The 16234-nt window shown below is 43.1% G+C and overlaps 1 protein-coding gene across 2 annotated transcripts in view; it reads left to right on the top strand.

Moving 5' to 3' along the window:
* Positions 1-16234, top strand: part of NTRK2 (neurotrophic receptor tyrosine kinase 2) — a 174721-nt gene that overhangs the window by 140452 nt on the left and 18035 nt on the right. For both annotated transcript variants that reach the window (XM_083464832.1, XM_083464833.1), the window contains 3 exons: positions 2226-2356; positions 7249-7421; positions 13295-13529. In XM_083464832.1, coding sequence (XP_083320958.1) covers positions 2226-2356; positions 7249-7421; positions 13295-13529 — 539 coding nt within the window. The remainder of the gene's footprint in view (positions 1-2225; positions 2357-7248; positions 7422-13294; positions 13530-16234) is intronic.

Consider the following 16234-nt stretch of genomic DNA (forward strand, 5'->3'; position numbering starts at 1 on the left):
TATTGGAAACATGTGCTGAGGAGGGTGACCAAGATGATAAAGGGTCTGAAAAACAAGTCTTATGAGGAATGGTTGAGGGAGTTGGGTGTTTAGCCTGGAAAAGAGGTGACATGGTAATCATCTTCAAATATCTGAAGGGCTGTCACATGGAAGATGGAGCTAGCTTGTTTTCTGCTGTTCCAAATAACAGGAAAGGAGATTCCAGCTAAACTTTAGGAAGAACTTTCTGATGGCAAGAGCTTCTCAACAGTGGAACATACTACTTCTGAAGGTTGTTGACTCTTCTTCACTGGAAGTTTTTAAACAGAGTTTGGATGGCCATCTGTCAGGGATTTAGCTGTGATTCCTGCATCACAGGGCTGTGGACTAGATGACACTTAGGATGCCTTTCTTCATGACAGTTCTATAATTCTGTGTTCGTAGAGGCAGGTTCTGAGTTCAGCAAGTCTGTTAGCCTAGTTTTCCATTTTCAGGGCCCTCTTATTATGAGTCATATCTGTTAGCATTTTGGAGCCATCAGTTCAACGTGAAAAGCAACGGTGGGGAAACTTATGCAGCTGGCGGGCTGCTTCCTTTACCTGTTGCATCCTCCACTGGCCATTTTGACAAGAGGATGGGGTTGATCAGTGGCGCCTGCAACCGCTGCTTATTTTGTCTGGGCCAGTGTTTGATTTACACTATAAAGCAGGGGTAGAGAACCTTTATTCCCCACTGTGCCTGTCCTATCTCTCATGGGTCAAATGTGACAGGTGGGTGGGACCTTTCAAAGAGCCTTGCTCCAGGAGTGGTTTGCAGTGAAACTCCTGCTAAAACAGAAGCTTTCACTCTTGCTCTACAGGATCATCTGATATAAAGGGAAGCAGACCAAAAATAAAGCAGCAACAGCAGCATTGTCGTAACTTTATCCTTTTCGTATCATCTCAAGTAACATCTCAAAAACAGGAATAGTTGTTCAGTATAGTTTGTGACATTCATACGTGTGTATGGTCTGGTATTTTAAGTACCAAGACTGCAATCCTGTACATATTTACATGGCGGTGAGTCTCATAGAATTCAATGAGGCTTACATTTGAGTAGACATGCCCTGTAAATATTTTTGTAAGCAGGGAAAGAAGGAACAGGCATCAAAGAAAATGGTGAAGGGTCCAAATTTTAATACAGCAAGAGAGTTTTATCCTGCAGCAGACAATTGCCCAGACTCTGATGGCCATATTCCTGCCAATTGTCTTATTTCTCTGTTTAACCTCAGAGCAAGAGTGTAAATCATATTTGCTAGAATGAAACATTTTATTTATCCTAGTTGTTGAATGAAACAGACAAAGTAAGTGGCAGCTTAATTTAAGAGGAGCAAGCGAGGAGAGCCACAGAGTAGGCTGGATTTAATTAAAGGAAGACCTACTTTATCTTCCTAGGTTATATGAATTCCCCCCCCCCCTCAGAAATTTTCTTTGCTGTGCAATAAAGGGGAGCAGCTGTTAAAGAAATTTTAAAAAACGGAAGTGACAGGAAATAAACACAGCCTGTCCTTCAGTGTTTCCCTCCTCTTAATTTATTTCTTGAAGCAGCAGCATTCAGAATTGTTTTTTTCAGAGCTCACTCTGCTGTGGTGATCAAAGAAATCCCAGGATGACGGACGACCTTGATCTTGTCAAAAAGGAGCACACTTTCCCCCTCTCTAAGCCTTTTCAACCTAACCTGTACGCCATTTTAACAGCAATATCAAAGTATTTCATTCTTGTGCCCCACCCTCTTTTGGCTTTGCCTCCCCACATCAGAATGTGGCCCCTGGAAAGCTGGCCAGCTCTGGTATATTTCAATTCCATTTTATGTATTTTATGTTCAATTCCCCCTTTGTTTGGGGGTAGGGGAAATGTATACCTCATACACAATGAGAGTAAATGGTTAGGTCTAACCAGAAGGAAGCTGAGGAAGGTGTTGGGGCAGATTGAAACGATTGTCAGGTCACATGATTGGTGGGTGGGCGGAGTTTGTTAGAAATGGTGATGTGAGCATGAATGGTCCTGACCTCTGCATTAGCTGCTTGACTTAACATGGCCAGGTAAAAAGAGAGGAGTCCTGCTTTGGGGCCGGACTTGCCAAGTCAAGAGAGCAAGCAAGCCCTGTTGCTCTACACGCTGGGATTTTACCTGGGCCCACTTCCCAAACTGCCTCTTTCCTTGGCCAGGAAATTCATTTCTAATCCTTGCTTTACCTTCATTTTGCAGTTGTCCAGCACATCAAGCGACACAATATTGTCCTCAAAAGGGAACTGGGAGAAGGAGCCTTTGGGAAAGTCTTCTTGGCCGAATGTTATAATCTGTGTCATGAGCAGGAAAAGATCTTGGTTGCAGTGAAGGTAAAATGAACCATCTTTGTTGTGGATGTAATGGTTGATGTTTGTTGCCATTGAATTGTCTCCAGCTATAAATGGGTGAGGAACCTGTGGCCCTCCAGATGTTATTGGACTCCAGCTCTCATTGGCCCAAGCCAGCATGGCCAACCGTCAAGGATAATGGGAGTTGTAGTTTAGCAACATCCATAGAGTCACAGGCTTCTACCTGACCTGCATTGTTCAAAGTAGGCTGCTATTAACATCTTGCAAATGTTAATAGGAAGTCAGGAGATTCCTGTGAAAATGCCTAGAAGTAGGTTGTGGCCTACCTGAAAGCCATACCCTTTTGAAGGAGAAGCTTGTCATAATCTCGATCTCACATTCCAGTTGCGTTTATTCAGCAGGGAAGAAAAAGCACTCTGCAGATGTTTGAAGATGCACTCTCTCTTGCTTCATGTGCTCGAGAGTTGAGCCCTAGTACAGTACTGCAAACATGTTCCATGGCTGAACATTAGAGATAAAGTGCTCCTTGCTGTGGCTCTCATCCCTAAATGGTTTCTTACAGCATGGGGGATAATTTAATTAGATCTACATTTTTAAGCAAACTTGTGCATGTGAGGCCACCTATGCACTTAGTTTGTGTGTCAACCAGTACTGTGGTACTTTGGGTTAAGTACTTAATTCGTTCCGGAGGTCCGTTCTTAACCTGAAACTGTTCTTAACCTGAAGCACCACTTTAGCTAATGGGGCCTCCTGCTGCCACCGCGCCGCCAAAGCACGATTTCTGTTCTCATCCTGACCTGAAGCAAAGTTCTTAACCCGAGGTAATATTTCTGGGTTAGCAGAGTCTGTAACCTGAAGCATATGTAACCCAAGGTACCACTGTACTATGTGCCTGGAGAAAAGTACTAGCATTCCAAGAATTATGCTTTTTCTTCAAGTCTTCATTATGTGTTTTTTTAAATATATGAATTGGTCAGCCAAGGGGGACACATAATTGTTTTTTAAGAATGCTTATTATTTATTCTTTTCTGAATTGTAAACAATGTGATATCACTTCCTGTCTCTTTAAGACAATAGAATCTTGATAAATTATGTGATAAGCCTGTTTACTTTTCAGGAGCGGTAGAGGATTACATCTGTTAGCCTACCCCTCCCTTCTGTATGTTCAGATGCAGAAGGTGTGCCCATTGTGGTTACAAATCAATGCACGAAGGCTCTGTGAGATCATTGGCCCAGCATTTTTGCAGAGTTCTCAATTGCATGGAAGCATCTACTTTGCTTCCAGTTGTACACATACCACATAGGACTTTGTCCACACTGGTGAACACACAGAAGATAAGGGCAGGACCAGAGAATGCAGTCTTACTCTCCACCATCACTTTTCACATATTGAGTGAATGCAATTTGCAAGTGTGAGCAGGACTGCAGTTGCAAGTTGACAGATCTGGAACTCTGACTTTGTAGTTAATGCTTAGCTCTTACTCAAAGTAGCTTTGTAGTTGACAATATTGTTGTCACCTTGATGCAGAGAGAAAACATAAGAGCACAAATAATGCAAAAAGATTTTCTCTCTCTCTCTCTCTTACACACCCACACACCAATATGTATATTCACCTGGGAGTGAGCCCCACTGAAAACAGTGGAACTTATTTCTGTATAAATACATATAGGATTGTGCTGGAATCTTAGGGGATGTTATATGCACACATCCTTCAATTCTCCTTGTGGAATATACACTTTGTGACTAATATGTCCATTTCAGAAAGATTTTAGACAGAGGAGAATCTGAGCAAGTTGCCCCAGAAGGCCAAATAATCTCACTTAATGTTCAAGTATTGTCACATTTGCTATTCATTCATTGGATCTTTGACATGCCTCCTTGCTGGTTGCTGGGCAACCCAGAACAGCATTGTGTATACATGTTAGGGAATGGCAGCCGCTGTTTCCTGTGAGAAGACAAAATCTCAAAAGGTAGCATTTTCAGGGTGTGTGGAAGAGAGGATGGCAAATATTCTAATCTTGTATGAAATAATAGCTTTAGAAGAAAGGGTATTCATAAAAAATGATTTGATATAAAAAGAGGAAAACACATACAGAGGGAAGCTCTGCTTTGCCCTTTAAAAAAAACAACTTGACTCAGGTTTATTTTTACTTTCAGTTTGTTTGGACAGAGTTTGATTTGTGTGTGGCCATTCTGGAGCCAGCTTCTGTGCAGAAAGATTTAGCTGAGATTTGAGTAACACACAGTGCTGCTAGAAGCCCTCTAAAAGTAAGCAGATGGAGAGGCCATGAACAAACTCATAACAATGTGAAAACAGCAGACAAGATAAGACAGAATTTGTTGTTCTCCACAGAATAGAATTCTGATTGCAAAAGTGTGGCTTTTGTCTTTGCTGCAGGATATTCCTGTTACACTTTTTTGGGATTGTTTCATTAGGGTGGTGTAGAAAAGACTTCAAGAAAAGAAAAGGCGCTAGAGGAGGAATTAAAAAAAAGTACTGTAGCTTAATGGAAGGGAACGCGGGTGGCGCTGTGGGTTAAACCACAGAGCCTAGGACTTCTTGATCAGAAGGTCGGCGGTTCGAATCCCCGTGACGGGGTGAGCTCCCGTTGCTCGGTCCCTGCTCCTGCCAACCTAGAAGTTCGAAAGCACCTCAAAGTGCAAGTAGATAAATAGGTACCGCAATGGCAGGAAGGTAAACAGTGTTTCCGTGTGCTGCTCTGGTTCGCCAGAAGCAGCTTAGTCATGTTGGCCACATGACCCGGAAGCTGTACACCGGCTCCCTCGGCCAATAAAGCGAGATGAGCGCTGCAACCCCAGAGTCATCCACGTCTGGACCTAACGGTCAGGGGTCCCTTTACCTTTACCTTAATGGAAAAGCGAAGGCTGTTAAAGCCACAGAGAGCAATATGGTAGAAGGCTTAGGGACTTCTCTATAGTTCAGCACACAGATAAAGAACATGCATGGCAGGGGTGTGTGCCTGTTGATGGTTCTACCCCTAACCTTCATGAGAACATCGGAAGAGATCCTGCACATGCATGTGTGGACATAAAAACATAGGAAGAGCCTGCTGGACCATGCCAGCAGCCCATCTAGTCTAGCATCCTGTTCTCACAGTGGCCAACCAGAGACTTGTGGGTAATCTGCAAGCAGCACCGTCTCCCCTCCTGTGGTTTCCAGCAACTGGTATGCAGAAGTATTAGTGCCTCTGACCATGGAGGCAGACCAGAGCCATCATGAATGGTAGTCAGTGATGCCCTCTCTTTGGGTTTTCTAATGAGCACATATAGATGAGAGGTAGGCCCTGCCGCTGAGATGCTCCCACCCTGCACATTCATTTTCCCTGAACTGAATTACCGAAAAGGACTGCAATTGGGGTGGGAAAGAGAGACAAGCAGAATTTTGATTAAGGGAGTTTCTGCTGTTCTGAAAGGACTAGATTGGGGACACAAAGATGTTCCAAAAGCAATCATTCTCAAGCACCAACAATCTATCTGGGCTTAGAGACAGTGTGCATTTGGCTGTTTTGACGGACAGTGTACAGTTACCACGGCAACAGCTCCATCACGGAAAACAGCTGCTACTCCTCAGAGATGAAAAACATGAGTTCACCATTCCACCTTCCCCAACTAAGGCTGCATTCAGACAGCACTTCGTTCCATCTTCCTGGGGTTTCCTCGCCTGATGATTTTTGCCTTTCATGTGATCGTTCACACACAGTAAAATCCCCATCTTGGAAGACTAGCCAAATCTAGTCAGAGTTTTATGCTCATTTCTCTGTTGTTTCCAGAAAAAATCCTTTTGCAACCCTGGAAACCCATAATATCAGAAGGGTTTTATTCACATAATGAAATTCTGCATGGCAGTTTGGCATACAGTGCAGTGAATCATGGGGGAATGGAAGCACCCAAGCCTGGAAAGGGAAGGCGAGTGTGACATATCCAATGACATTTGTTGTTGTGTCACACCACACCCACTAGTGCGAACGAAATTTAACATGACGTGGTGGTATATCAAGCAAAAAGCCAAATTAAGGAACATTGAAAATTTGGACAGAAGTCCTAGTACCTGTAAAACTCATGAAATAAACCCCATGTTTGAATGCAACCTAAATGTGTTTGGATTTGAGGATTTATAGCATGTTCCCTCTTTCTCTCTCACTTACAAACACACACACACACACACACGCATACACTCTTCATTTTTTCCTCCCAAGTTGGTAATTTCATTTTCAGTTCTGTGAGAGATTTTCAGACCACCGGGGATTTTTTACAGCGTGAATACAGCTATATCTGGTACATAGCTTTGACATGGCTGTTCCTTGCAAAATCGTTCCGTTTGGCAACACAGACTGCGCCAAGAGGCTTGATACTTGGGTGCAATGTTTCTGAGGAGGAAAGGTCACCATGTTGTTGAATGTAACAGTATGTAAAAATGGAAAAAATATGTATCGCCCAAGAAGAGAACTTGAAAGACAACTTGCCACCATGTAAGTACCGTATTTTTTGCTCTATAAGACTCACTTTTTCCCTCCTAAAAAGTAAGGGGAAATGTGTGTGCGTCTTATGGAGCGAATGCAGGCTGCGCAGCTATCCCAGAAGCCAGAACAGCTGCAGCTGCTATCCCTCTTGTTGTTCTGCCTTCTGAGATTCAGATTTTTTCTTTTCTTGTTTTCCTCCTCCAAAAACTAGGTGCGTCTTATGGTCTGGTGCGTCTTATAGAGCGAAAAATACGGTGCCTGGTGACTTAGGCTCCCGGGTGACCTATGGCATAAGAAATTGCAGAAGGAAATAGTGCAACACACAACACTCTTGACGGCGTGATTCCTCCCAAAACAAAAAAAGGAGTTGCCAAGTTTCTGAAAAGTGTGTGATGTATTTCTCATAACTTTGTTTGACTCTTTCCTCACAGGCACTAAAAGATGCTAGCGATAATGCCCGCAAAGACTTCCACCGGGAGGCAGAACTATTAACTAACTTACAGCATGAACACATTGTGAAGTTTTATGGGGTATGTGTGGAAGGAGATCCCCTCATCATGGTCTTTGAATACATGAAGCATGGAGATCTTAACAAGTTCCTCAGGTAAATTCATAAAGAAACATCTGCTAATTATGTACAATAGTGGAAATAGCTTTCAGAGAAATAACGTTGGGCTAGTCTGTTGCAGCAAACAACAACAACAAACAACAACAACAACAACAACAACAACATTATAGCACCTTAAAGACTAATACATGCATTACAACACAAGTTTTTGTGGATTAGAGTCCATCAGGTATCCAACAGTGTTGGCCAATAATGAGAATATAGCCCAGATATTTCATAACTTGCATTTTGGTGGGTTTTGGTTTTGTTTATTATGTACCACCAAAAGTCATGGCTCAAGTTACTATTTCAGTGGGTCTACGCTGAGTAAGACTTAGTCACATACAACCCTTAGCTTCCAATCCTATATATTCTTACCTGGGAATAATTCCCATTTAACACCATGGGGCTTACTCACACGTATACATTATAAAATGGCACACATCTCAGGCTAGGGCTGGGAGAAGCTGTGCACAAAAGGTAGGATTTAGACCCAGGAATGGGGGAAACAGGACTCATGAAAATTCTGCAAACCATGGGAAAGAGAAGAAGTATACCAAAAAAAACCCTGAAACTATCCAGTCGACTTGATGTCTACTTTCCTAAAGTGCTGTGAGAGATCATAGGAACTGAGCCATATGAAAACATTTAAGAACAGGGCACATTCTCAAAATCTGGCTCTGTCCTCCAATCCTGTGTTCCAAAACTATCCAGCCTGAGCTTATAGGATCAGCTATGAGTGTATTGCATGGACCACATGATCTGGCACAATTATTGGGCTCCTGGAGATGCCTTTTGGATGCCAAACTTTATTCTGGAATTAGGTCTTTTGTTAGGAAGGGTATTTTGGCAGTCATATTACCTAAAGACCACACATCAACAGTAAATATTCCTCAAGATACCATTTTGAACAGAGAAATCATTTTCACTAGCTAATATTCTAATGGCGCAGCCCTACCCATGCCTACTCAGAAGTAAGCCCTGTTGAATTTCATCAAGCTTATTTCCTGGGTAAGTGGAGTTAAAATTGTAGCCTAAATTAGGGATTGTCCTCGCTTCCACTTGGCTTGTTCCTAGAAAGCGTGAGTCCAAACAGTTTTGCCTTTGCCACACAACTTTCCCCCAGAAAACACTCTCTTTAGCACTAAAATCCAGAGAAAACATGATTGACATTTGCTCTGATTCAGCGATAAACAGCAGGTTTTCCTGGGGGCAAGTAGTGCGGCAAGTGGCAATGTGGACGAGCCCTTAGCTTTGTCCATTTAATTTCAGCTTCATTATCTGTGCAGGTGGTTGTCTGCTTTTTGTTCTTGTACTTGCATATAAATGCATTAGCGTCAAGAGGCAGTCAACCACCATTGAAAAACTTAGGAGGCTGAAATTCTACTGCATGTTTCTGCACACAAGCAACATTTCTTAAAGGCATCCAGTGTATCTAACCCATCCTCCTAGCTTGACACTTTATTAGTATGATAGAGGGAGAAGCGCCGTTTAAGGAGGAAAGAGAAGAGATAAGGCCTTGTTGATATCTTGCATCCAAGCATCCCCAGAAAGCTAGAGCAGGCCTTGTGTTCATGTGACCTGTGATTACGTCAACAGAAATCAGATTCCCAGATGACATCTAAGTCTATGTGTGTACTGATTGTATCACTGCATGGTTTAGTGAATGTACATAGGCTGAGTAGCAGAACTTGCTGCTGTGATCCTGTTTCTTCCCCTTCGTAAGTCCATTGTATACACAACTGGCATCTAATGGATGCTTTTACCTTTAAAACATATTTGACGCACCTTGTTTCCCTCAAAGCATTCGGGGCCCTGTAGTTTACCACTCACAGAGCTACAATTCCCAGCAGCCCTCAACAAACTGCAGTGCCCAGACTGCTTAGAGGGCAAGAAGGTGCTTTGAATGTGCCTTAAAGGCAGGATGTGTTTCACAGCAGGTCCTTCTTTAGCTTTAGAGTTCTTGATGTGAGATACCATTAGCATTCCCATATTGCTTTGCTTTGGAGAGGGGAAGGCTGCCTAAATTGCAGTCACTGGGATACAGGCAGCCTGTGTTTAACAGCGCAGCCATTTCATCCCCAAAAGGCATGTGCCATTTCCACAGGGAGAATACCTTACTGGCAGCCTGGCCTGACACATGTTTACTTGGAAGTAAATCCCACTGTAGGCTTTACTCCCAAACAAATGTGGGGAGAGAGATCCATGCTATTAATAGACCGATAGTGCCAGCTGATGTGGCCTGGATGAGCAGCACAAGGCAGCTTCCCACAATTGAATGCAAACATTAAAAATTCATAATAATGGCACCCGTTTAATAGCATTTGAAGCACTTATTCATTTACATTTGTCTCTTGAGTTTTGACTTGGGATTATACCACAGCAACACATGGTCTTTCTTTTGCACTCTTTCTCTCTGCCTTCAGTTGTTAGTTATTTCTCAGGTTTAGAATGCTGAATTGCTCTTGAACTTGCGCTTAAGTCTGGCTTCCTTCTGCCATTTGACGCAGCTTAATAAAAGGCTGTTTGCTGATCGTGAGGCAAAGGAACATTTATTTCTTACCCTGCAGCGCCCCCCATGGCTGCCAGGAAAAAGTAAACTCTCTACGTCCTTCACAGTGCTGGCTTCCTGCAGTACAGGGCCAAACTGCAGGCCAGGATCTGAAGGTCAGGAAGCTTTCCTGTGGGTAGCATTTAGGCTTAGGAAGCCTAAACAACAAAATGAAATGTGGCAGCCACACACAGCTGTGTGTCTGTTATAGATATAAATTGGACAAAAATGAAAAAGAAGAACCATTTTTCTTTTTCTTTTTAAAAATCAAATTTATATGGAAATAATTCTAATGGATGATAGTCAAATATTATTAACAAGGACTAACTACGTATGATATGTGCCGTGACTGCAGAAGGATTGCTGCTTCACAGTTTGTTTTTCTACCAATGTTAAAAGCTGCCCACACAGTTTTGAGGAGGAGGAGTTGAATACATGAAAAAGGTGTCCTGTTTAAAGAAATCAGCCCTGGGTGCTCACTGGAAGGACAGATCCTGAAGCTGAGGCTCCAATACTTTGGCCACCTCATGAGAAGAGAAGACTCCCTGGAAAAGACCCTGATGTTGGGAAAGATGGAGGGCCCAAGGAGAAGGGGACAACAGAGGACAAGATGGTTGGATAGTGTTCTTGAAGCTACCAGCATGAGTTTGACCAAACTGCTGGAGGCAGTGGGAGACAGGAGTGCCTGGCGTGCTCTGGTCCATGGGGTCATGAAGAGTCGGACACGACTAAACGACTAAACAACAAAGGACAGGGGACACTTGAAAAAAGGACAATCACGTTTTTCTAGGGATGGGTGACAGCCCTACATTTCAGCCACCATGTACATACAACTGTATGCACTTAATATGGGAGTTAGGAATTAAAAAGGGACCTATATCAGATCTGCGGTGTAATCGTAAGGCTTGTGTGAGTTTTCTCACATGAAATGCTGCTGTAGTTAATTTGCGACATTCCAGTCTGTGAAATAACAGTGCAGCTGTTTATCTCTTTAGGATCTGAGTGCCCAGCGACACAACCTTCACATTCTCATGTGAGGGCCACTTGAAAGCATGCGCTGGTCTCCTCAAATCCATGGCAAGCCAGCCTTGTGCTTCTGCCACCTGCAACAAGGATTTTGCTGTTGCTTCCCTCAAAATCTCCTTGCTCATTTTCAAACTCAGCTTTTATTTTATTTTCAAAAAGTCTCCAATGATCATGGAAGAAAGCTTTTAAATGTGAATAAAGCAATCTGCTCTACAGCTCAGCAAGCAAAATGATACAGTAATAAAAGGCGGGATTTTGACAGTACAAGTCATCGTGTCCCACCCTTTGGGCTTCTGCTTTGGCCTTTATCATCTTTCTTTTTGTTTTCCACTCTTTTTCATCCTCTTCTACTCCAGTTCCTTATTTGTTTATTCATGTGTTTGTTTAAAAACCCATGTCGTTCTACAGACACAAAAACCAGAAGTGAATGTATGCGAATTCGCATAATTGGAAGACTTCATTCCAGTCACTGCATCTGTATTTTTTGCTCTCTGTTTTGAGCATTTATGACAGATTGTTAAACTCTCCCCCTAGATATGTATCCTCAGATATGTATTCTGTGTTCTAAGGGCTGAAGGCTGACATTTGCCTTCATGTCAGATTGCACAAGTCCGAAGTGAGAAGGGACTAGGATGGGTACGTTCCGTTAGAATTCCTGCTCCATGATTGCAGTCATGGGATTTTTTCATCTGTCACATGATGGTGTATGTTTTGACTGCACAGAGTGGGAAGTGACGGAGACAGGATGTTTGTGTTACTGTGTTCTGTGAGGTGGGACTATTGTCCTTTGTTCTTTCTCTTTGCTGTCTGGTGCTAGAGAGAGAGGGAGCCATGTTCCAGTGCTCCGTGTGTGTTTATATGTAAATAAAGTAGATTAGCCAAAATGCTGAGTTGCTGAGGGTTATTATGCAAGCTGCGAAGACTCTGCGGATCCCTAAGTGTGCCGGTGTCTGTTGGCATCGGTCTCTGTGATGTTCGGGCTGAAGAAAGCTTTTGAAGCTCCCGAAAAATCGACCAGGAGGGAGAGAACATGCCAGTTGGGCATGTGTCTCTGCCAGGGTCCTACTCGAGTGTAGGACGAGTTCCTGACACATTCCATCCCAATCTTTCTTTGTAACTTTTGTCTTGGGTCTTATGAAGGACAGAAGAGGAGCAAAGTTATCCAGCCCATCCCTCCCAGTCACCAGTGCAATAACTATTCTGCAAGACGATAACTCAGAGCCAGCAGGAACACTCACCTAGCGCCATTTGCGTTGTCACTGGTGTAAAACCATTCTGCTTCTGATGTTCTCACAGAGATTGTTCCACAGTTTGTAGTGAGGATTATGCCCTGATTATGAGCAGTCGACTATTTCACCAGAAACGATGCTTGTGTTTCAAAGTCTCTCTCTGGGACTAATGAAAGAATGCACCCCACCAATTTGTATTGGAATGTATGCTGTAATCTATGCCCGCTGTCCTATGGCTGGCAGAGGGATGTGTAATGAGCAAAACAAGACAGTTCGCGCATATTAATGTTTTGTCTGTTAATAACTTGAGCAACACCCTTCTTCTTTATTTTTCTTTGGTTATTAAGAGTCCATTTCCAGAGCTTAAATGGCGTCACCTGCTATAGAGCTTCGGAGGGTACTACTGAGCATTGAGTACAATAGTTTCATATTATATTTGGCTTTCCTCCATGGAGCCCAAGGCAGAATATGTAGGGTTTCTATGTGTTCTGCTAAGTCTTGGCAGAGACCAGCAAGTCCCTTTTCATTTGTAGAGACAAGGGCTCACCCACACTCACCATTTGCCCCTCACTTTCTAGGCATGTCTTCACACTTTCCCAGCCATGTCCAAGCGCTTTGTTTTTTTGCCCTGCCTCTTTCCCCAGGAAAACCTGCTCTTTACTGCTGAATCGGAGCAAACAGCAATTCAGGCTTTCCTCAGATTGCTGTTTGCTCCAGTTTAGTGGTAAAGAGCGGGTTTTTGCAGGGAAAGTCCCAGCGCGGCTTGGACAGGAACCTGGAAAGCCAGGACCTGTGCCTAGACATGTAAGTGTGGATGAGCCTAAGGTCTGTTAATCCAGGTCTTGATCTTTTCATGCATCATACAACTGAGATTCTTAACCTGGAAAAGGACTGTTGTTATGGGAGATATAAACTCAATAAGCACTTTGCTTGCTCTTCAAAACAGATGGTCATTAAAGAGTTTGGGGCGCATGGATCTTCATCCCCCATATGGTTCTTCCATTGTGTGTGCATGTTTTAAACTTAAAGGAAATGAATAAATAGATCTCCTGTGTTCCATACAGGGCACATGGACCTGATGCAGCTCTGATGGCTGAAGGGAGTCATCTAACTGAGCTAACCCAGTCACAGATGTTACATATTGCCCAGCAGATTGCAGCTGGCATGGTTTACTTGGCATCACAGCATTTTGTGCATCGTGACCTTGCCACTCGGAATTGCCTGGTTGGTGAAAACTTACTGGTGAAGATAGGAGATTTTGGAATGTCAAGAGACGTGTATAGCACAGATTACTACAGGGTAAGTGATTTGTCGTTTTTAATAACTTTGGCTTCAGTCTGCCATCTTGTTGCAGCAATTGAAGCCAGTATTTGTGCTGTTATTTTTAGAGGTTGTGTCATTTTATGGACCTTACTGATTATTTTACTTAATTTTGTTCTAAACTGCCATGTGGCTTGTGCAAAGAGTGATACAGAAACCATTATTAATCTACAAGCAGAAAATGTTAGTAGAGTTGAGTTTAAAGTGTCAAGGATGGACAGTTTAGGAAATATATCCTGCTGAGTGCTCCAGTGGGTGTAGTATTTGACTTTTATCTGGGGGACCTGGATTAAAATCCCTACCCGGTCATAAATCAATTGAGGGCCAGAGGGCAATTCATTAACTGTTAGACTGATCTTTCACTCTGTAAAACTGAAATATTATACATCTTGTATAATATACACTTTATGGCTGCCACTTTCATACTTGGGGCCAGTTGCACCAGCAGGAACGCAACAGGGCTTTCCCTGCTCCTTTGCTCAGGCCCCACAAAGCTTGACCAGGGGGGTCAGGAGAATCCCAGATTGGCACACCAAGGGGGGGGGGAGATGGGAGTTGGTTCCTTTGTTCCATAATAGTGCAATGTTAAATTCATCCTTTGGCTTTTAAAATAAATAAACCGAGACAATTTTCAGCGGTGATTTCTAGCTACGTATGATATCCAAAAATGCAATTCTGTAGTCACAGAGAATGCTGACCACCAGATGTTGGGAAGAAATAGTCGGCTCCACATATTGCCGGCTTGTCTTGCTTTATGAATTTCCTTGAGCCGCCTGGCTGGCCAAAGTCTCAGACTAGCATTCTGCTGGAAAATGCCTTCTGCATTTTTCCATGAATATTCTGCATCCATTAATGAGAAAAGAAATTGCATTCCAAAATTTTCAAAGGGGAAAGAAAAATTAAGTAAAATTCTCATGGGTGAGATGCAAGATTTTTGTTGCACTTACTTCTGAGATGAGCCGAGGTTCTTGTGAGGGTCCTTTCTTTCATTCTACAATTCATCTCTCCCGTGATCTGCCTCCTTCAGTCTTCCCAAGCGCCTGCCCTGAAAACCCCATGGTGTCATTGCTGGACTCTTTCTGAGCAGGGTAACCCAGGGAGGCTGCCTACTCTGCTCCTGGCAGATGTTCATTTGTGAAAAGAGTAATCTTTTTACTTACAAAGAAATCAGTGTGGATTTATTTATTATTTTTAGGTAAAAGGGAGCACCTTCTTAAAAAAACAAAATCAGTGAGTGCACCCAGGCTCTCAGTGGTCAGCCTCCCCAGTGTCCCACCCTTCAATCAAAGCCCAGGGGGAGACATTCCTCCCCTGAGACTTAAGATCAGGAAACACCACACTCACTGAAATTATAAAGAAATTATAAAGCTCCCTGAGGAATGAGGCAGGTAAAGGGAAGCCTCTTTTTCAGAAGAAAACTTTTGAGAAACAGCTTTTGGCACATTATTTTCTCAGTGAAGATACTGACCTACTGAACTCTTATTCTGATCCAACATGCTAGCTGTGAGTTGAAAATGAAATAACTGTTTGGCTAATCTTTTCTTTTATTCCTGCTCACGAGTAGCTTACAAGTTTCTTCTGAGACCTGAGAGCTCGCTTGACATGAATAAGGAAAAAGCATTTCTCAATGAATGTCGACTGGTCAGTTTGATCTGCCACACCATTTCAATGATAACACAACCACCATATCTGTTCTTAAGCCTGAGAGAGACCAGATCTTACTGGAAAGAAAATACAGTGGACGCTCGGGTTGCGGACGTGATCTGTGCGGGAAGCACGTTCACAACCCGCAGCGTCCGCAACCCGCAGCACCACGTCTGCGCAAGTGCGGGTTGTGATTCGGTGCTTCTGCACATGTGCAAAATGCGATTTAGCGCTTCTGTGCATGTGCAAGCACTGAAACCTGGAAGTAACCCATTCTGGTACTTCCAGATTCGGCGCTGTGCGCATCCTGAAATTGCGCAACCCAAAGTGTCTGTAACCTGAGGTAGGACCGTATCAGTTAAAAACCATGCATCACAACATTAATGGGTTGCATGTTGCTGCCATCTCACAATGCCTGCCTTCCGATGATGACATAATCATGTTCCCATGCACTTGCGTCTGATTTGTGAACTCCCTGCAGAGGAACAAGCGTTCAGTCATTGCTTATGGATCAATTTGTGGATCAACATACAAAGGACTTCACAAAAGATAAAAGCTTCAGTGCTAAACTGATTATTTATTGCTGTCTTTGTTGCTAACTTCTTTTAATGAGGCAAGTGGCTGTGGTTATTGTAAAGCAACAAGTCATGGGCTAACAGCATTTGGTTTTAAATAAAGAGTCGTGCTCTTTAGCCACCTCATTCTTCGCTTAGTGGCCTGGCTCTGTGAGAGGACAGAACTGATTTTGAGCAGTTCCGTTGTCTGCAGACATCCTGCTTCAAAAGTGAATTGTTACATATGGCTTAGTGGCAAGGCAGAGGAAACTGCGCCACCACACAAGGACAGTATTTATTTTCATACAACTGTTTTAATTAAGAGCCGAAAAAGAACACTCTTATTTTGGTTTGCATTGTCTGTTGCTTCCTGCAGTGATCCATACTTTGCAATTAGTGAACATCTGAACTAGATTTCTGTCACATGTTGTCTTCCCAAGCTTTAGCCTTCCAAGCTAGTACATTGTTACACTACGAAAATGACAT

This window comes from Podarcis liolepis, assembly GCF_965112155.1.
Source record: "Podarcis liolepis genome assembly, chromosome: 11".
Classification (NCBI taxonomy): Eukaryota; Metazoa; Chordata; class Lepidosauria; order Squamata; family Lacertidae; genus Podarcis; species Podarcis liolepis.